At 33.0% G+C, this 23,589-nt stretch overlaps 1 protein-coding gene across 1 annotated transcript; it reads left to right on the top strand.

The window, feature by feature from the left end:
• Positions 1–3,375: 3,375 nt before the first annotated feature.
• Positions 3,376–23,011, top strand: LOC127721686 (immunoglobulin superfamily member 10-like). The gene is made up of 15 exons (XM_052228487.1): positions 3,376–3,447; positions 5,020–5,103; positions 6,640–6,798; positions 7,130–7,181; positions 7,994–8,074; positions 10,384–10,860; positions 11,245–11,505; positions 14,174–14,455; positions 15,946–16,058; positions 17,135–17,276; positions 18,130–18,393; positions 19,164–19,227; positions 20,489–20,555; positions 21,518–21,654; positions 22,926–23,011. The coding sequence occupies exons 3-15, from the start codon at positions 6,763–6,765 to the stop codon at positions 22,966–22,968; spliced, it is 2,019 nt and encodes a 672-aa protein (XP_052084447.1). The 5' UTR covers positions 3,376–3,447; positions 5,020–5,103; positions 6,640–6,762; the 3' UTR covers positions 22,969–23,011.
• Positions 23,012–23,589: the final 578 nt, after the last annotated feature.

Raw genomic sequence — 23,589 nt, 5'->3', positions numbered from 1 at the left:
ACCAATGTGCTTTAATTTGCCTTCACAAGGTTTCATAGTACACACTTTTCTGTGTACAAAGTAATTGCATGGATGATACATTATCATAATTTTAAGATATCGTTGTACTCTAATCAAGGTATAAAGAACCATATGTATTACCCTTTATTTAAATGATAAAATTTGCAATTGTCAAAAACATTTTTTAGATCCAAAGATTTTAATAGCAGGATATTTAAAAATCAATGTGAAAACTAATTACAAACTATTTAATTTAATTTGGAACACAGCATTTTATTTCAAAATAGCCAATGGCAATTTTTGTTTTAAATATCTTGATTACGATACAATGAAATCTACCCTTGTGGTCATTCATGCGTAGTTACTTAGTACACAGGAAAAGTATGTACTATGAAAATTAGAAGGCAAATATAAGCAAATTGATTGGACGAGAAGTTGTAAGTATGTGCTAATGATGTGATAGAATACAAAGAATAGAGAATAATGGGCAAAAAGTATAAACAATAGAGAAAAATGACCTAAATTATTAAAGAACATAGAAATGAATGACCCTCCATCCAAACCCTCATATATATATATATATATTTTCCTTGCGGTTTTTATCCAACGCAATCATAGGTTTGAACGTCGTTTTCAATTTAGACTTGTTTATATTTTTTCGTTTGGGCTTGTATTATATTTTCCTTCGGGTTTATATGATCCGTTCATCCTATTTCGACTCTTTAAAATTCAAGAGTCTATCCTAAATTGAGGTAAATTTTATGGCCTTCCAAATACTGTTTCGATCCCTAACATCACTGAAGAGACATTAATTGTCGAAATCCGGATATGGTGTACTAATTTTTGCACCTTTTGTTTGCGGTATACCATCTTTTCCGCAAGTTTATTGTTTTCTGTTTGGTATTAGATTATTAATTTTTAAAGATCCATTTTGTTACATCTTGTGATCCGTTTATTTGGCAATCGCCAATGGCAGTCAGCAGGGTTTAAGAACATCAGTTGTTCGACCTGTTAGTCAAATGCGTTTTGTTAAAATATACTTTTTCACTTTTTTGGTCTTTTGGAAAATGTTGTTTGTGCTGTATTTAGACCCCTCTACCAAGAAATTTGTTTTGCATGCACACGTATAAAAATTGCGGTTTTTATCCAACGCAATCATAGGTTTGAACGTCGTTTTCAATTTAGACTTGTTTATATTTTTTCGTTTGGGCTTGTATTATATTTTCCTTCGGGTTTATATGATCCGTTCATCCTATTTCGACTCTTTAAAATTCAAGAGTCTATCCTAAATTGAGGTAAATTTTATGGCCTTCCAAATACTGTTTCGATCCCTAACATCACTGAAGAGACATTAATTGTCGAAATCCGGATATGGTGTACTAATTTTTGCACCTTTTGTTTGCGGTATACCATCTTTTCCGCAAGTTTATTGTTTTCTGTTTGGTATTAGATTATTAATTTTTAAAGATCCATTTTGTTACATCTTGTGATCCGTTTATTTGGCAATCGCCAATGGCAGTCAGCAGGGTTTAAGAACATCAGTTGTTCGACCTGTTAGTCAAATGCGTTTTGTTAAAATATACTTTTTCACTTTTTTGGTCTTTTGGAAAATGTTGTTTGTGCTGTATTTAGACCCCTCTACCAAGAAATTTGTTTTGCATGCACACGTATAAAAATTGCGGTTTTTATCCAACGCAATCATAGGTTTGAACGTCGTTTTCAATTTAGACTTGTTTATATTTTTTCGTTTGGGCTTGTATTATATTTTCCTTCGGGTTTATATGATCCGTTCATCCTATTTCGACTCTTTAAAATTCAAGAGTCTATCCTAAATTGAGGTAAATTTTATGGCCTTCCAAATACTGTTTCGATCCCTAACATCACTGAAGAGACATTAATTGTCGAAATCCGGATATGGTGTACTAATTTTTGCACCTTTTGTTTGCGGTATACCATCTTTTCCGCAAGTTTATTGTTTTCTGTTTGGTATTAGATTATTAATTTTTAAAGATCCATTTTGTTACATCTTGTGATCCGTTTATTTGGCAATCGCCAATGGCAGTCAGCAGGGTTTAAGAACATCAGTTGTTCGACCTGTTAGTCAAATGCGTTTTGTTAAAATATACTTTTTCACTTTTTTGGTCTTTTGGAAAATGTTGTTTGTGCTGTATTTAGACCCCTCTACCAAGAAATTTGTTTTGCATGCACACGTATAAAAATTGCGGTTTTTATCCAACGCAATCATAGGTTTGAACGTCGTTTTCAATTTAGACTTGTTTATATTTTTTCGTTTGGGCTTGTATTATATTTTCCTTCGGGTTTATATGATCCGTTCATCCTATTTCGACTCTTTAAAATTCAAGAGTCTATCCTAAATTGAGGTAAATTTTATGGCCTTCCAAATACTGTTTCGATCCCTAACATCACTGAAGAGACATTAATTGTCGAAATCCGGATATGGTGTACTAATTTTTGCACCTTTTGTTTGCGGTATACCATCTTTTCCGCAAGTTTATTGTTTTCTGTTTGGTATTAGATTATTAATTTTTAAAGATCCATTTTGTTACATCTTGTGATCCGTTTATTTGGCAATCGCCAATGGCAGTCAGCAGGGTTTAAGAACATCAGTTGTTCGACCTGTTAGTCAAATGCGTTTTGTTAAAATATACTTTTTCACTTTTTTGGTCTTTTGGAAAATGTTGTTTGTGCTGTATTTAGACCCCTCTACCAAGAAATTTGTTTTGCATGCACACGTATAAAAATTGCGGTTTTTATCCAACGCAATCATAGGTTTGAACGTCGTTTTCAATTTAGACTTGTATATATATATATATATATATATATATATATATATATATATAAATGATAGCCTTATCTTTAATTACTAAGCTGTTGTTAGAATAGAAATCTCTAAAAATGACCACATCAACAGCCGAGTAGCCATTGACAGAGGAGAGCTCCACTTGACGTTTTTGATCACGTGATTTAGACGTTAACAAAATGACGTTTTCGATCTGCAAAATGGGAAATACATTTTCCGTTTTTGCTCTGTATATCACATATATTGCAACAACCAACAAACGATTCCTCTGAGAGAAAAAAATATAAATCATAATTATCCTTATATTTAACATGTATAAGTACTAAGCTGTTGTTATGACGTTGGAATCATGAATGAGATTTATCGTTTAGTACCACACACTAACCTAAGTTCAAAGTGTCTGCCTTATCATATAGTTTAAGATAACATAAAATTCACCAGGTCACAACTCCTCCAAATGTGATTTGGTCAGACATTACATAATGAAGGGAGCTAAGGAGAATAATTCACTGGTTGTTTATAGTTTAGTTCTGGTCTCTATTCTCCATCTGTCAGCATTTGTTACATTGACCGTGTACCAGTTTGGCAGGATAAAAGATTTGGAAGAGCAGACAGGTTTTCAGAATGTAAGAGATGATTTGATTAACATATTTGATTTATATCTTATGGTTCATATTGGTACAATTTATATTTGTACGTACTGGTTTCGATTCGTTTTCATTGTGATTAACTGATTTTTGGTTGCATAGCGTCCTGTGACAAATATTTCATGCAAATTTAGGACGGAGCAGCACTAAGTACTAGGTAGTTAAATATGGGTCAACCAAGATTCATAGCAGGACATATGGACTAGGAAAAGATGGTATGTTAGGTCGGAACAGGTTTTTTCTTTGTAGTACATATGTAGTATGGCAACTATGATTCCTTAGAAAAGCGTTAATAGAATTATTAAACGTGCACAGCAGGAGACCGTGGTACGCTTCATACACGGGGCATCGTATTTAATGGCCAAATTGCCATCGGACGTGGCTGTTTATTTATACATCCCATACAATGTTTATGAATAAAGTTTATATATTTTAAAAGTCATGTATATTGGATTAATTTTCATTACGGTTAATAATTTTGTATACCCATAATCATGTTCTATGAATGGAAAGAGTTACACACTTAAAGACCTTTACCCAAGATAGAAATCAAAAGGTTACACAAATTTTGTACTTAAAGTTTAACCTATAACCATGATAACTCATAATGTTTGCTTTGAGAATAGTGACATGGGTGAATAAGGGAATATATGCTTTCTTCAGGAATTTCTAGACGATCACAGAAATGTTAAATTGAGGGAAATATTAATAATAAATAATCAGTCCTGCAAATCAACAAAATTTTAGACTATTGTTTGCGAAATAACAAGAAAACAGTAAAGGAGACTCATTTCTTTTAATATCCTGAATGGAACTCATCTACAAAATGTTAACCAAAAAAAAACCAATACATTTCAACATAAAGTCTTTGTTTTATCCATAAAGGAATTAATGTCCCACACATATATACAATCTATATTAAACTAAATTGTGAACCCCATTTTCCTCGAAATTATGTACGGTGACCCTACAGTTATTTTATGATTGAAATTCTGGTTACAAAAACTGTTAATTCTCTTTTAAGCAATTTTAAGATTAATTTATAGTATACACGAGGGCCGGGGTGTGGTGGGGTCCTTCATTTCTGTATTCTTTAATTTTTTAGGCTATTTTTCTCTATTTTATACTTTTTGCCCATTATTCTCTATTCTTTATATTTTTTGCCCATTATTCTCTCTTCTGTAAACCCCCATCCACACCCTCATACATTGATTTGGGTGTCTATCATCTTGAGCACTGGGTCAGTACATCCCTTGGTCGGTACCAGTGCTGGTAAACAGTTCGTCATAAAAGTACCATTGAACAGGGGACCACTGCTTTGGTAATGTAATTTTTTAACAAGAATTTACAGAATAATGAATAATGGGAAAAATCTATAAAGAATAGAGAAAAATGGCCTAAAAAATTAAAAGAATACAGAGTTGAAAGCCCCCCCCCCCCCCCAATTCCAGACCCTCGTTTATTTACCTCGCTCGAATAATAAGTATCAATCTTTTCATTAGAGTTATCAATTACTGTTACAATAACAATCCTATATGTTCTTTTTTACAGACAGAATCATTCATTGATGTCTTACGGAATACAGTAGAAAGGAAACATGAGAATCATAAGCGATCTCTGGATCAAAATACCAGAGTAAGTTATGGTAACAATTTGCAACTAAATAATGAAAGTGGGTACTACCGGCGCATAAAAGTCATGTTTGTACATGTATGTGTGTTAGGTGAACCATGAATTTAGTATATTAGCTGTTTATAAATTGTTGTATACCGATAAATAGAAACAAACTTATCATGCAACAAAAATTTTTTTTAGTGATCACTTTGTTATCTGCTCTACGATCTTATTGATAAATATTCTTTCAACCGATAGTTAACAAAATAATAAGAATATTGCTATCGCTGAACGGGTCACGGTTGTCCTGGGTACTATAAGAACGTACCCTGGTATGTTTTGTGACCGGAAAAGTACCATATTGAAATGAAAGCTGTTTACCAGTTTAACCCGAACTTAAAAGCGTATCCAGATTGCTGTTTTCGGAATTGTCTGGTAATTAAGTTGATGATGTCGAACCTGCACTTGCATCAGTGCAGTCAAAACAATCGAACACAATTTCAAGTCGAAGCATATTAAAAACCTCATTCCTAGAATTGGTAAAACTTAGAAATATATTAAATTCTCTATGATCTGAGCACTTTTCTTCTTTCCAATTTACCCTGGGTACTATTACACAAAAGCAAACAAATCTTGGTACCATTTGATTAAGTTGATATCTCCATGGTCCTTTCTTTTGGTACACAGGACGACAATGACTTATTTTGTATTATTATCCAGGTAGCACACATACAAAATTAAATGTTAGTGTACACATATTTTATTTATGCAATCTTCAAAGGAACACTACTAATACAAATAAATACGAAACATACAAAAGTACTTCAGAAATGAGACAAGGAACGAAGAGCCACACTTGCCATTAGTATGCAATGGCGGATTTAGTCATATAAGGGGCGCAGATGTCGTATGCCCCATCCGTTTTGATAGGAAAATACCATAATGATTTTTTTTGTATGAAATTGTCAAATTAAATCTTTCGACACGCAGTCTCGGTGCTAAGTTTTCCCATTACCGACAATAACGTCCCATTTCCTAGAATTCTGGATCCATCCTGTTATTCAAACCGATTTTCCTACATAAAAGTTAATTTCAATTTTCTTTCCACAGTTTAATGTATTGATACTGAAACGATTTTATAACAAACAATTTGCTCCTTGCTTTACATTTGTTATCCGTTTAAAGTACATTGAAAGTATGATGCTATCTTAGGTCTTTGAACGTATTTGGTAATTTTATCACTAGTCTTGAACAAAATACATATTTTTTTTTAAATTGTTAAAGGCAGTATGATGAACTCTAAGAATTTTAGGTTCTTGTGAAATTTATAACTGTTCTATCGGTGTAATCTCCGAATCTGTTTCTTTAACTCGTAGTGAAAGAATGCTGTTACCATGTGAATTGTGATATACGTTAGCGTGTTGATGTAAGTACGGAAAAGAGAGTATGTCTGCGTGAGATAGAGATAGAGAGACGAGTGATTTTTAGATATGTGCGTGTTTGTGTGAGGGAAGCGTATTTGCTATTTTGAAATGATCAACTTCTCTTTTTTATAAGGCACAATCAATACGAGTGACATGTCAAGAAACAGCTCTAGAAATTCTCAAAGACTTTGCATTGTATCTGGACCATACTAAAGGAAATGCCAGAGCTGGGCGTCAAACGTCAACAGGGAACGAGATGGCTAAAATATTCGAACAGTTAGCAAACGCAGAGGTACTTTAATTTTCCATATATTAAAAAAATACCATTGACATTTATTTGTATTGTATCACAGTATTGAGTTTCCATGATCGAAGCTTCGCTGAAGAACAATTTAGTGGACAGTAACTTAAACTCTGCTCGTTCAATGAAAATCATAATTACAAATATTTAATTTTGTATATATACCGGCGTTTTACGTTTCCGCAAATTGGCATTACTTTTCCGAAAAAAAAAGATGACGTTTCCGCAAAAAAAAGTCTACGTTTCCGGAAATAAATACCTTACTTTTCCGAGAAAATAGTAACGATTCCATATATACTTTACTTGCATTGCTATTTTCCAGGTAACATTATTTGATAAATACTGCGCTAATGACACCAAGCTGTGTATGCCAGGTAGGTAACAATAAAAGAGGGTCTGGATTGGGGCGGGGTCGTTCAATTTTGTATTCTTTCATTTTTTTTCAGGCATTCTTCTATGTTTTCTACATTTTGCCCATTATTCTCTAATCTTTATATTTAAGCACCCAATTATTCTCTATTCTTTATTTTTTTGGCCTATTTTTCTCCACTCGTTTTTTTAGCCGTTTATTCTGCACTTTTTGTAGACTCCAACCAGATCCTCATAAATTTGAACATTCTTTCTTGGGAGTAGATTTAATTATATGACGTGACTGGGCTTTGGGAGATGTGACGGAGGGACAAAGTATGTATAAACTGAAGCATTTAAGTTAAAAGTATGAAAAAGTTTGGATAAATGAGTTTAGTCCTTTCTTTGTGCGATAGATGTGTACTGGAAAGATTAATCTATTTAGGAACTGTTTGCTATTTATTGGGAACTTAGTAGGGTCAATTTCTTGTTAGATTCAAATTATATGTATTTGCCCTGCAAGAATATTGAAAATAATTGCTGAAGCCCCATTCGACAGAAAGTTACTTTACGTTTAAAAACAGTACAATTGATAACTTTTTTTATGCGAAGTCCTTAATAAGAAGACATTTCCCGCCCGACAAAAATGTTATTTTTTCTCAACAATTATACATGTTAAAAATAATCACACGCAAACGCTACATATATATTTGTTAAAACAAAATTGATTATTTTATCAAATCTCCCGAAAAAAAATCATTTGTGAAAATGTTGTAAATTATTTTTAACCTAGAAAGTTTAATAACGTAGTTATCATAAAATATTTCATACTTATTAGGACCCGATGGAAAACCAGGACAAAAAGGAGAAACTGGGCCTAAAGGTGATCCTGGTGTTCAAGGTCCCATCGGCTTACCAGGTTTGTAACTTTATAGATAGTTATAAATAGTTGTATAGAAAATCGTAGTTAAACAGTACTGGCGATGAAACCTTGTACATTCATTTTTGAACAATACGATTATTGAAAATATTTATAGACACTGTGTAACGAATTAATATTACGACTATCTAAATATGTGGCCTATAAAAGTGATCAAGACTTCAATATAATAAGAACCTACTTCCATTGCTCCATACAAAAACAAATGTCAGCAATAACATTTTGTTAGCTGTTAATGTGTTTTCTGCATTTATTTTTAAACGTGCAAAACGTTACAGATTTTTATTCAACGCCAAGTCGTTTTACAAAATTAAAATAAAACACACCCACTGACCAAATATTAAATTTAGACGGTCTACACATGTTCGCTTTTATAGCCAATGATATTCCAAGTGTATAGGAAGTAAGACATGTCAGTAAGGTTTGGAAGATAAATTGTAGATAAGTGGTCATCGAATATAAATTCATATAATCGTTTCCAGTTTTTTAAATCTCTTTGTATGCCCCCGCAACTAAAAGTTGGAGGGCATATTGTTTTACCCCTGTCCGTCCGTTCGTCCCATTATGGGTATATAGTTATTCCGCATAACTCCTCATACAGTTTGAATGCTAGGAAGTTTTCACTTTGATGTCAGTTTTTACATATATTGAAGGTGTGCATGTGGTCAGGGTTTTGATTTTTATTAATATTTGCCCTTTTGGGAGATAGTTGAACTTTGACATTTTTGAAGTATAAACTTGCATAAGAGGTGCATAGCGTTTCCGGATAACTCAGTGAAACATAGACCTATATGCTCCCATGCTCAACTTTGTGTATTTTAAAATAACACTTTGCATCTGCGGGGACATCATTTGTGTCTCCCAAACACAATAATATTTCAAAGAAAGTCCTACATTGACTTTGTTATAATACAGTTACTTCAGGGTGGAGTGCGGGGGCATCACTTTGTCTAGTTTGCCCTTAAATTTTATATATATATTCTATTGTAATTTCAACAGTTTTCTCTCTTTTGTAATTTATTTCATATGATTAATATCTCCATAATGACTATAAACATATGCCGAAAATTAATGGTACTGCTTCTTTTCTGTGTTTATATTATACCACATCTAGAACTTGGGGCTATATTGCGAACACCTTGTCCGTCTGAAAACTTTCCACCAGGAGACACACATGACCTACAGGTCACCGCACTACCTTCAACAATGAACATAACGATACCGCATAGGAAGCTGTAAAAGGCTACGAAATGACAGATGTAAAACTATGTAAACGAGAAAATTTACGGTCTGATATAAAAACAAGAAACAAATATGACATACATCAACACACGGCAATCACTGAATTACAGACTCCTGATTATGGACAGATACATGTAATATAAACCGAATATGGACAGATATAACCCGAATATTGCGGGTTATACTTACCTTTTTGCTGATACTTTGAATTTTTATGTTTCATGTTGAATCAGCTTAAAAACTTGCTTCCTGTTTCTGTTTTATTTGATTACGAGTAGGGATAAGCACAGTAGCGCATACATTTTTGTTACATTTCAAAACTGTTTCATGAAGGATGTAGTAAAGTGAAATTAAAAAAACTTAGAATTTAAAATTGATACTTTAAATCAGAAGAATATTAGTTAAGGAACAAAATAAGCTAAAAATATTTATAGGTTATGGAACTCCTTTTCGAGATATTAAAAAAAGGCGGGAAAAGGCTGACTCGGACTTTTACCTTTTATTTAGCATTGGCATTATTTGGGTCTCAAATCGAAAGAAAAAAAAATCCAGAATCTGCTTGAATTTTGGTAAATGACCTGTTATGAGCTATTGAAGTCTTATATGAAAAGAATAGTGGGTGATATGAGGCAAACTGTTTTACCCTGTAACGTAGGAGAAAACCCAAGAAGTCCGAACATCTAACAAAAATTCCTAAACCTGACCTTACTATATCCTTAAGAATCGCCTATGACTAAGTATTAATACATTATACTTTGGCTAAAATATGGAATGCAATTTGTAACGCACAGGGAAAGATAAACTGAGTTAAGGGGCGGATCCAGTCATTTTTAAAAGGGGGGTTCCAACCAAGGATAAAGGGGTTTCCAACCATATATCCCCTTTCAAAAGCATAGATCGTAAAAAAAGGGGGTTCCAACGCCCGGAACCCCCACCCCCTCCTCCCCCTGGATCCGCCACTGAACTGTAGTTATTCTGTTCTTGCTGAGTATCGGGTTGTTTCAATTACTGCAAAAGATTAATAAATTTATCTCGACTTCAAACAGGCACAAAAGGAGATATAGGATTGTCAGGATTGAAAGGTGATCAAGGTCCGGCAGGTTTGAATGGTCCATCAGGACAACCTGGTCCAAAAGGAGACATAGGATTGTCAGGATTGAAAGGTGATCAAGGTCCGGCAGGTTTGAATGGTCCATCAGGACAACGTGGTCCAAAAGGAGATATAGGATTATCAGGATTGAAAGGTGATCAAGGTCCGGCAGGTTTGAATGGTCCATCAGGACAACCTGGTCCAAAAGGAGATATTGGGCTTCCTGGCCTTCAAGGTCCGGCAGGTTTGAATGGTCCATCGGGACCACCTGGTCCAAAAGGAGATATTGGGCTTCCTGGCCAGAAAGGTCCAGCAGGACGAGACGGTCTTCCTGGATCACCGGGACGAGATGGCAGCCCTGGACCACCGGGACCTGCTGGAGCCCCATTAAACGTAAAGTCATTTGCTGGACCAAGCTGCTGTGATGTTTTAGGTAAAGTATAAAATAATATATTTATACATTTCGATCATGATCCATTGAAGCAGAAAAAACTAAGTAAATTATGAGGCAGCTTAAATTACAATAAGTTAAATGGCTAAATGTTCAAATTATGTTTTGATAAGAACACTTTTATCCTAATAAGAAATAAGACAACACACTACATTAACTTAAAAAAGTAGTGAAAAAAATAAATAAAATATGCACATACATTTCAAATTAAAATATAATTCTGTTGAAATGTCCAAAAAGGGTTATATCTCTTTTGTTCTGTGCTCGTATACTTGTTTTGCATCTGAAAAGGGAAATATCTTTTTGTTTAAGCTCAATGAATGCAAATATATGAATATTTAGTATAATATGTTCCATTCAATTTAGCAAAACCAACATTCTCGAATACAAACCAACTATTAAAGGTCACAGAAGGTTCAACATTAAAAGTCATCTGTGACGTCAACGCTTCACCTACTCCGAAGATCACATGGTCTCCACCTCCAAATTCATTGGGCAGCAGATATCAGGTGAACGGAACTGTCATTACCATTACAAATGCGACTACGGCAGATTCTGCCATATTTAATTGCATAGCAACAAATGCACTCGGATCCTCTAGTAAACAGACCGTTTTAGAGGTATTCAGTACGTATTTAACATGATTAAATAGAAGAAACAAAAAAGTCAAAAATCGTCATCCTTGTAAGAGAGTCTTGATGGGGGTCCTTCATTTCTGTATTCTTTAATTTTTTATACCATTTTTCGCTAATCTTTATTTTTTGCCCATTATTCTCTATTCCTTATATTTTAGCATCTTATCTATAATTCATGTTTTTTGGCCCATTTCTCTCTATTTTTTATATTTTTTGTCAATTATTCTTTATTCTGTAAAACCCCATCCACACTCTTTTGTAAACGTTTATTTATCATTGTTTTTATTTAATATCCAAGTAATCATTATTATTAGCTTCTAAAAATCCAGTAAAGCTCTTCAGACGCACGAAGTTTTTATTTTGTTTTACTAGCACTTGGTCCATACCACTGCTGGTAGACTGTAAGTCCCCAATGTATCATCTGCTCAATAGTATGTGCTTCGGTACAGACATCATTTATAAATACTATTGTAATATTTCCTGTTGATAGATAAAGAAATTATTAAGAAACTAAGGTTACAACTCCTTCGGGGAAATATAGAAATAAGAACATGGGGTATGATTGCCAATGAGATAAGTATCCCTTAATAGAGACCGAATGATGATGTGAAAGTTAACAACTATCGGTCACTGTACGACGTAAGATGAATTTGGGTATTCTTTATGGGTCATGTTTTATTTTAGGTCACTTTTTATTCATTTTCAACTTTCTGCATCTTTATTTCAATATCAAGGGCATACCGATTCAGATACAAGGGAGGTAATGACGTTGCTAACGTAAAATGATATTTTTCGCGACGTCAAACTGTTATGTTTGTCTGTACTGAGCAAATGCCTTAAATTTCGACACCATACACCATTAATCTCTAAAGGTACCACATGAAGGTATATTATTTATTACATATTTTAATTGACTAAGTGAAAAATAGCTTTTATACAAATTTTCGAAAAAAAAACAAATACCGTGAGATCAAAACTGTATCGTATGCCCTTAAGCGTTCATGGGGAAAGTGAAGCCAGATAAGCTTTTCGGACGCACAAAAAAAATGAAGTGTGATTTTCTTTTTTTTTTAATCAAAGTTTTACCAATTTATTGATGGGCGTAAAAATAAACATTACCCTTGTTAACTTTTAATTACTAAGATATCTATTGGCCCATACAACTGTTCTTTACATTTCTTTACGGACCTATGTTTCACATAACGGTTTTCTATATTTAAATTAGATAGGGTAATACCCATTGAATTCCTTTCTGCACGGACATTTCGGCGGTCAGTATATAAAGAAAATTTAAGGCGCGCTTGACCAATGCGGCGTTCGTTACAAGATAGTAAGGACAAAGTAGTTAGTTTGGTATACTATTCCCAGCCACCCACCCAAGATAACCGTCTTGTAAGTTTCTTTATCATTTCGTATCGACATGTGTATGGTGGATTTTGATGCATTTTGTATGGCTGATTGTATATAGATATGTTAAAATATGTTATATTAAATACGATCTTGTAGCGAACGTACAACCCTATAATGTGTTTGGCTTTTTTCTACGATATCTAGTTAAGAAAAACTTTATATTCGGTGGAGTGAAACGAGGGAGAAAATAACTTCATTTTTCCTTGAACACATTTTTTCCAAAAATAAGTAAGTAAGTAATTATTTATTATAGTGACATGTGTTCGTTACGGAACCTTCCAGTTGCAATGCGTATTGTAAGAATCCCATATATCAATTGGGCAAGAGTCGATAATGAATTTGTATTCAATTTAATTTCAAAACTGTAACCATGTTTAACACTTCTATTTAAATTTTAGGATTTGTTTACAAGATCAATATTTTGTACTTTTTGACAATTTGCATACCCTTTTACCGCCTATCGGTACGGCAGATGCAATAAATGACAGATCTACTGCACTTGTTTACAAATTCCTTTGTACATGTATTGCAACGGAAATCGTAAAACAGGCAAACATCAGCTGAATATGAAAGAGGGTCTCGATGGGGCCTTCATTTCTGTATTCTTTTAATTGTTTCGGCCATTTTTTTCTATTCTTTATACTTTTTGCCCATTATTCTCTATTTTTTATATTCTAGCACCTCATTATTCTCTATTCTTTATATTTTAGCACGCCATTATGCTCTATTCTTGATATTTTAGCACCTCATTATTCTCCATTCTTTATTTTTATGGTCCTTTTTTTTTTATCTATTTTTATTTTTTATATCCCCCCCCCCCATTATTCTCTATTCTGTAAACCCCCATCCACACCCTCACGGAAAGCCAACACAGTTGGTTTTATTGATATTGAATAGGGAATACAGACCCTATTGTATCTGCCGTACCGATAGCCGGGGATAGGGTGTGGTCTGTTACTCTGTTTTGCTTAATTCAAGATTAAACAATTTTCATTAATTATTTGAATTAGTTATATCGAACCTTGGGAAAACGAGCTCTATAGACAGAAAATTTGTGATTGTTAATCAATAATTTGATTCAAATTTCCCATTGAAACGATTGACTAAACGTTCAACCATACACAGTGACACAACATTCGGTTGTATTTTCAGATGCGGTGAATAATCAATCGACCCTTCTTTCGTACTTTTAAAGAGTTTAAAACAAATACACTTAATCACTTATTGACATGATTTAAAACATATTTCAGAGCATATTAAAATATTAGAAATTCCTCAAAATCACACCATACTTACCGGACTTCCGGTAAAAATGGAATGTAAATTTGGCGGGAATCCCACACCAACAATTCGCTGGTACCACATAGCAGCTAATGGGCAAAGGGTACCAGTAACACAAGGTGTGTATGGTATACCGGATGGATCACAGCTACAGATTATAAGTGCCTTAGCAGGAGATTCCGGGAAATATGAATGTGAAGCCACCAATGGCGTAGAGACATTATCAAAGTCGGCTTACCTAATAACTCAAGGTATGTTTTGTTCCGAAAGGTAAAATATATTCTATCTTATAAGAGGGTCTGATTAAGGATGTATTCTTCTGACGTTTCAGTCTCGTTGAAATCTCGTTCTAGAATTATTTCCATATCATGTGATACAAGTGGAAAATATCAATGAATTTAAAAAAAATTATAATCAAACTTAACTGTGTGAAAAAATTGTGTATTTACAATAAGTAGTTTTTGAGTAAAAAATTTTCAAATTCTATAAGCAATCAAGTCAATCTCATTAGACAAAACGTTGAGAAAATGGGTGAGGGGCACAAGAAATGATTTTACCAGATACATGTACATCCAATATCATTTTTTTCTTTTCAAGTTTCTTAGATATGTACATTTCTAATCATTTATAACAAAGAAGTTGAAATAATATGCTTTTTGTTCTAAAAAAAGAGAAAAATCCCAAATTTACAAAATTGACAACATGGTAAATTTGACACTCAAAAGCAACAAAATTTTATAAATCTTTCTTATATTAACACCCGCCCATAGTTTTTTTAAGTTAAATTTATTCAGATTGGTCCACTTCATCTTAAATGAAAGTATGAAAAAACGTTTAATTGTGAAACTGTGATTTTTTTCATGATAATAGCCCAAAAATTGATGAAAAATGGGAAAATCATCAAAATTGGGTACTTTCAAATGGCTGTAGCAAAAAAAGAAGTGCACCACCATATGATTTTTTCTTCACCAATTATGATTTTACAGTCATATAAACCCAAAAATCAGGTTAAGAAAAAAAGTTTAATTCTAGAAATTTCTGGCTCCTTAGAGATGTACATCCTTAAGGGGAGGGTGTTTATGCTTATAATCTTTAAACCATTTTTCTCTTTTCTTTATATTATTTTGCCCTATTATTCTCTATTCTTTATTATTTTGACACATTTTTCTCTTTTCTTTATTTTTTTTGTCCATTTTTCTTTTGTATTGGTCTATTATTCCCTATTGAAAAAAAAAACCAAATAATAATGTTAAATGTGAGACATCAATGATATCATACGTATTAAATTATGTCAGCTTCTTAAGTATTACAGTACTTGCTAATCCTCCTTTAATTTAATCGATATTTTTGGGTTGTTGTTTTTTTTTTTGCAATAACTGCAATTTTTGATTTCTTAATACTAATCATAGATTGAAATACACATCATCGTTGTAATATGAGGATATTATTGATGGGTTAAATATGACAGAAACCTTCGCGGAAATATAGCACCATAATAATTCAAAACGGGGAATTGTTCCTAAAGTAGACGGATAAATCTGTCTCAAATATGATTGATCGTAGAATAACGAACCAGGAGTCAGAACTGGTCAAACTATTACTAAAATAGTGCTAACCGTAAGTGAATTTACTGTGAAAACGTTATAACCGAATCCAAATAGCACCGATTTAAGAAAAACGGCTTTAAAAAAAAGAATATAGTTTAATAATAATATGAGTAATATATATTGTTACTTTAAAGGCCCTCCCAAAGTACAAATGCCAAGTGTTATAACTGCAATAGCTGGGGAAACTAAAATACTCCACTGCAATGCTGTAGGAGAGCCGAAGCCCACAACCACGTGGTCTCCACCGGTAAGTATCGTAACAACCAAGTGGTCTCCACCTGTAAGTTTCATAACAACCACGTGGTCTCCACCGATAAGTTTCATAACAACCACATGGTCTCAACCGATAAGTTTCTTAACCACGTGTTCTACACCGTTGAGTTTCAAAATAAACTGACTTGTTTAAGCAAAAATATGAATATAGACTCGAGTTGATTTAGAGCTTGACATATTGTACAGTCACGTGTCTGATGTTGACCGCTAGAAATCTTTGATTATTATTGTCGTTAGGTTTCTGTCTCATTGATATTCCCAACTCTCCTCTCATTCACTCAATTGGATATTTGAATTTCCATTGACACAACGTCAAAAGAGCATGATCTTCATAATATCATATTTCTACCATGTGTTCATAAATCTGCTCTTTAAGCGGGTCAGTAGGAATGTAATACAACTTTTTTTGTGTCTATATTTTAAGTTAATTACTTTATTTTTAAAACACCTACTTCTATTTAATGAACGATGTTTTAAAGGACGTATAATAAATATGCGGGCATGGATGGATACAGAATAGATAATAATGGACAAGGTGACGAAAAAAGGGCAAAAGAATAAAGGAAAATAGACCCCAAAAAATACGTATAGAGAATAATATGGTATTCAAATCAAAATGATAGAGAATAATGGAAGAAAAGATAAATAATATAGAAAAATGGTCTAAAAGATAAAACAAAGAAGAAATGAAGGACCTGGACCCCTCATCCAGACACTTACACATTGTCTGTACATTCCTAAACTTTTTGCCACCAGTCAATAATCAATCACATGATCAATCTTTTGTCAACACGACGGGTGCCATATGTGGAGCCTACCCTTCCGGAGCATCTGATATCACCCCCAGTTTTAAGTGCGGTTCGTGTTGCTCAGTCTTTGATTTTCTATGTTGTTTCGTGTACTGTTTTTGTTTCTATTTATCTTTTTCCTTTTTAGCCATGACGTTGTCAGTTTATTTTCGACTTATGAGTTTGAATGTCCCTTTGGTATCCTTCGCCTCTCTTTTTGCCACCAGTCAACAATCTCAATCACATGACCTATCTTTTGCAGCCTAACGTTAATAATATTATTGAGAACAAAGATAAAGATCTTGTCATGATCGATGTAGAGAAGAAAGACCAAGGACCATACCAGTGTACTGCTACAAATGTATTCGGAACCGATACATACACGGTACTTTTGCAAGTAAAAGGTATGTACACTCTTGTCCTTCAAGCAGCAAAAATATTTCTCAAAACTAGCTTATTGTTAGGAGTTATAATCGTTTTGTTTTGATTTGTTTCACTGCTTGGATCGGATCAAAGTCTGAAAGTTTCTGAAAGAAAATATTCAAAATAATATATTTAAAAGTTTTTTCAACAATTTTACTTACATGAATATGTCCCTAAAATCAAAAGATATTTACCGCTGTGGTACATTGCTACTGAATACAATTTTGTAACAATTTTGCACATTCTTTCAGTTTTCTTTTATTCATAGTTTTGCATCGAATATCATGTATGTCTGAAAGACTAAGCATAACTTGACTTCCAAAAGATTTTTGGCCATGGTTAAAAATTTGGTTGTTGTTTCTTGTTTTTGAATACTTAAAATAGTCAAAAATATCCAAAAAATAAATCCACGATTGCCATTTTGAGACATCTTTAAGCATATATAATTTGTTTATATTTTTAGAAATTGTTACAACTGAAGGTTTGTGATACAGTTAATTTTAGTAAAGTTTTAAACTTTTTTTATAGCTCTAGAGTGAGATAAACTCTTCAAAAATTGAACCTATGTGTTTGCAAATAGTGCTATAGAGTAAATAATGATAAACTCTTAAGATACGTATTTGGGTATAATCTGCATACACAAACGTTATTTTTGTATAAAAAAAGCAAATCTAAACCTATAGTTGTTAATTTCTGTGTCATTTGGTCTCTTGTGGAGAGTTGTCTCATTGGCAATCATACCACATCTTCTTTTTTATAAATCTGAAAAACCGTATCAGAAATCGTTTAGTTGTCCTACTTAATAGATATTTTTTTTTTTTTTTCTATTTTTAGAATCACCCGTCGTTAAGATAAAAACAAAACACATTGCTGTTAGCAAATCAACAACCAACTTTGGAATCGACTGTCAGGCTACTGGGGAAGCACCTTTGAACGTTCAGTGGTATCACAACGGGTCACCAGTTATCAAGGACGGTAAACATATCATACTTCCGGATAGAACTCTACTGGTTCTCGGTGTATCGGCACCTAACGACCTTGGGAATTACATGTGTGTTGCATCCAACAATCTTGGTTCTGCCAATAGAACAGCTGTAGGTATGTCTTAAAATTAGAAACAAATTAACTTTACATCTTCTTTCGAGACTAGTGTTGAACTAACTTTGATGCAATGTTCTAAGTACGAACGTTTTCCCTAGATGGCAAAGGGAAATGATTATAGCTACTATACACACACCTTCTGTTACCATTCCGGAACACCTAATATCACCCCTAGTTTTTGGTTAGGTTTGTGTTTCCCAGTCTTTAGTTTTTGTATATAGTGTTTTATGGACTTGTCAGTTTGACTTTTCGACGCTTGTGGTCATGACATTGTCAGTTTCTATTCGACTTGTGTGTTTTCAATGTCCCCTAGCTAATTTTTTTTATATGTACATATGTATATTTAAATATATGTCCTTTTTAACTGTTCATAGAGAATGTTAGAACCGTTATTTGAAGAATAAAAGACAAAAAGCAGACGAATACCTGTCCCCCATAGGATTATCTAACGTAGACACAGAACAAAACCCATACTCTACTCTAGTTTATACTAATAGAATATACGTTATGTAATTTTCCTCGTGCATCATTTGTATATAAAAGGTTGTAAACTTATTTTGTCCATATTACATTTGATACCAATTATGATTGATTTTGGACTTTCTTCTTTATAATCAGTAAGTAAGATGACATTATCATTTGTCACTGCATTTTATCTTTACTGCCTACTACAATGACCGTCTTACTGCAATTAAATACAATTAAAATATTGTGTTGCTTTTATTTTGACAACATTGCTAAATTTTGATCACTGGATTCGTTTTCAGTCTATGAAGACAAGGGAACAGTTACTTGTGATTCTGTGTTTTTACCATGTGAGCTAATGTGTGGGTGAGATAACTTAAACATGTTATATTATACTTTCTATAGCAAGTTATGGAACGCCGCAGCTATTATCAAATAATTTAGTTTTGGATGTAACACGTCTTCTGATTGGCTGAGAGTGTTTTGTCTATCAGCTCATAGACATAATTTTGTCATGTGACCGTGACGTCACCAACGTTCTTTTCAAAATGTACTCCTTAAAAATGGAATTTAGAATTAAATTATAAGGATTGACTGTAATATTTTTTCTGTCTATTCGAAATAACCTAAAAAATGTGGTGCACACTTTTAAATAACCCGCTACGCGGGTTATTCAGTGTGCACCACATTTTTGATGTTATTTCTTCATAGACAGAAAAAATATTACAGTCATTCCTTAAATGTACTGCGTATACCGAAGGAGAGTTCCGGCGTTCCATACACACATTGAAAATTAAATGGTTTAAAAAGATCGTAAGTCGTCAATAAATGCACAGTAGCCCAGGCTGACTTTGAAGATACACTTTGCTTTTCTTTATTGATGTAAGTGAACTTTTCTGATCATTTGACTACCATGACTACGTCGTTTAACTTTTTTAACATCGTCTGTGAAAAATATGGCACCAAATTGGACGAAATTCTCCTGAATTCTCATTTGAGGTCGGTTTTGAATTTTGAGATTTGTATGTGTCCTCAGACTCAAATTACATATAGCTTCCGTTTTATTAATAGAATACACAGGATTCACATATGATTAAATGCAATATTTCTTATATGATTTGCACGTCTTTTAATACTTGAATATGATTGGTCCGTCGGAACTATTTTTCTTGGTTTACCCTTACATAGACGGGTTCCCGAAACTACTTTCGTAGTTGGAATTTTTAAGGATTAAATACATGTTATTCAAGTGATAATTATATGTGTAAACTCGGTTGCTGATGCAAAATGTTATGTACGAGTCTGAAATTTAAATAAAATCTAATTAACAAGATTTCATTTGTTTTATTAATGGTCAATCCAAAATCTTATGTCTTTTGTTTTTTTAATCTTACCAAGAGAAGACTTGATACGTTATCATGCTGAACTTTAAGACGCTGGCGATTATTACAGGCCAAACATTACTGACTTCACATAGCCGTGATATAGAATTTTACTACATGTTAGAATTGATCAGGTTGAGACATGCACAATTAAGACAGAAAAATCAATTTTGTTTACATGTTTATGTTATGTATTCCCTTTTTACAGAAAGTATTTACTGTACGATATGCATATATGTTTTCAGAGTACATTGCCCGAACGATTGTCCACTGGCGTCAGCTCCTGTTTATGGCACTGGCAGATATGATGTGGTAAGACAAACGTTAAATAATCTAGCCAATCAAATCTGATCATTTAAAAAAAAAATTGAACTTCTATTTCCGTTAATTAATGACCAATCAGAATGTCCGATGCACTTGCTTTCCTCTATTGTAACCCCAGTTCTGGTCTTCAACAGTAAAGATGAATAAAAACTTTCTGGAATTAAGCTTCTTGTAAAACGTGATTATACGTATATTAAGTGATCAGAGCTTCTCAGTTGCTTATCACAAAATTGCAGTTAATTGTAACTATACATTTTCATGATCATTTGTATTGGCCAAAGATAGCAGAAAGCAAGGAGCTAATCACAATAAAGCTAGTATATACAAAGTACCATCTAACATCTTAAAAAACAAATCAGTATCTCTGCAAAAACTTGGGTCAAATAAAAATTGTAAAGGAGAAGGGGTGTAAAAAATATTGGTGACACAACCAAGTGAAAAGGGTATTCATTTTGTACTATCATGTTTACGTATATAACACAACTCTTTTTGCGTATCATTGAATAATTTAATTGTTCTTTGATTTAATATTTAATGTGAGAAAGCCAATGTTTTCTATAGCATAATGAATGCTTATTGTGTCACAGCATGTGCTTACTGTGACAAATCACGTGCTATTTGTGACAAAACATATGCGTATTGTCTTATTTCTGTGCACAATGCTATTGATGAGGGTGTGGCTGGGGGTTTACAGATAGAGAATAATGGGCAAAAAATATACAGAATAGAGAAAAATGTACAAAAATACAAAGAATAGAGAAAAATGAGGTGCTAAAATATAAAGAAAAGAGAATAATGAAATGCTAAAATATAAAGAATCTATATATAGAGAATAATGAGGTGCTAAAATATAAAAAATAGAGAATAATGGACAAAAAAATTAAAGAATACAGAAATGAAGGACTCCCCATCCAGACCCTCATTGAAGGTTTCAACTTAATGTTTTTTAGAGTTCATCCGTATGTAGAAGCGGAGTTCATAGCGGTGTGATCAAAACACGTGGTGGTGAGGTTATCTGGGAGAATGCAGCAGCATCACCTCCTTATACTGCGTCGACTAGAAATGGTGTTTCTAGTTCGGCATTGAGGTAATATATTTTCAAAAGAGAAGTAAAGATACCAAAGGGACATTCAAACTCATATGTCGAAAATAAATTGACAATGCCATGGCTGAAAAAGAAAAATACCAACAGACAAACAGACAAACAGACAAATAACAGTACACAAAACACAACATAAACAACTAAAGACTGAACAACACGAACCCCACCAAAAACTGGAGGTGATCTCAGTTACTCAAGAAGGGTAAGCAGATCCTGCTCCACATGTTACACCCCATGTGCAGACATGTCCAGAAAAATGAATTAAATCAGGAAATTATCAAGATTATATGCGCACGCAGTGATAAAAAACTTGCGCACATAATAAATGTCACTGCTATGAAATTTATGCGATCTTTGATATTATTTGTTGTACACGAAAAAATGGCAATATTTTATTATAATGTCTGACTGAACTGAATTATCGTTTTATGTAGCTTTCATTCTTGTTTTAACCCCTCACTAATTTGAATTATTTTACTATTAAATATAATTATCAAAATAGAATAAGACGATGTTGTATGATTGCCAATGAGACAGCTCTCCACTAGAGACCAACTGATGTTGAAGTTCGCAACTGTAGGTCTCTGTAAAATCTTCAACAATGAGCAAAACCCATACCGCATAATAAGCTATATACATGGTTTAGAAAAAAAAGCAATCACAAACAAAAACACACAACTTTTGAAAGAATGGGACAGAAATTAAAGAAGATATAATAACGCACTAAATGTCTGTTTACAAGTTGAATTAACCAAATCAAGTCAACAATTTTAAATAATTACATTACATGTATGTTTCACGAGAATTCGTTAGTTTGATTGGCTAACAACAATCGCGCGCGTCATTCAAAAATTAACCTTCATATCAAAATGAAATGTTACATTCGTGATGACACATGCTTCAACAAAAAGTGTACAGGTAAATAAAAGAAAAAACTTGATAAAACGTTTTTTTTTTTCATGGTATTAGCATAAAAAAGTAATTATAAGACATGAATGCTTATTGTAGTAATTTGATAGGGTTGTGAAAGTGTTGATCGTGCACACATTTTTAGAATCATACAACATGAGCTTCGGTCAACACTTTTATAGCCCAATAAAATTACAAAAAGACGCATTTATTGCTTAAATGTCATTCTCGTTTTCTATGTTATGTTTTGCATTTTCATCAAGTTTATATCTTAAATATAGAAAGATTAAATTTTGAATGCACACCACATATTGTACATGTGCACACTTATTTATTTTATGTTTCAGTTCGGCAACATCCTTGTCTGAAGCTATTGTTGTTTCCGTGTGAGCTTGGGCTGATGATGCAAAGGATCAACATAAACATGATTTGTTCAAAATATGTGTTGTTTTTTTGGTACTGTCTTAATAATTGTTTCTGTCTCCTATTGAAATGCTATGCGGGGTACATAGAAATACCGGGCGTCTTGTCTGTTCATACGGCCTTTTTTAGCGCTATCATGCGTATAATTCTTGCCAGAATTTTATGAAATTTATATCAAAGGTTTGTATAACAATGTCTTGTACGAAATCGAGTTCGTACATTAATACCAATCAATAAGATTAAAGGAGTTAAGCCCTTAGTAATTTAAAAATTCTCTGGTAAATTGAATTGTGTGCTCTCTCAAGCTTACATTTCTCGAAAAATGTGCATGCAATTTTTTGTTATGGGTTGAAATCAGTAATGTCTTTGACGAGTTCGTAAATCAATCCCGATAAATAATTAAAATTTAACTGAAATTATGTCTATTTGAAAAACAGATTATATTTAAGAAATGACTGCAATATTTTTTCTGTCTATGAAGAAATAACATCAAACATGTGGTGCATTCAGTATATTTTATAGGTTATTTCGAATAGACAGACAAAATTACAGTCTTTCCTTACAATTTAATTCTAAGTTCCATTTTTA

Source organism: Mytilus californianus, unplaced genomic scaffold (assembly GCF_021869535.1).
Source record: "Mytilus californianus isolate M0D057914Y unplaced genomic scaffold, xbMytCali1.0.p SCAF_12, whole genome shotgun sequence".
NCBI classification, from domain to species: domain Eukaryota; kingdom Metazoa; phylum Mollusca; class Bivalvia; order Mytilida; family Mytilidae; genus Mytilus; species Mytilus californianus.
This window is presented reverse-complemented; position numbering and strand designations above follow the sequence as displayed.

Bases quoted from the DNA above. Each gene is read 5' to 3' on its own strand.
- LOC127721686 (XM_052228487.1), top strand. From the start codon at position 6,763: ATGGCTAAAATATTCGAACAGTTAGCAAACGCAGAG. The intron at 6,799-7,129 runs GTACTTTAATTT...GCTATTTTCCAG, and splicing joins AACAGTTAGCAAACGCAGAG to GTAACATTATTTGATAAATA. The intron at 8,075-10,383 runs GTTTGTAACTTT...GACTTCAAACAG, and splicing joins AGGTCCCATCGGCTTACCAG to GCACAAAAGGAGATATAGGA.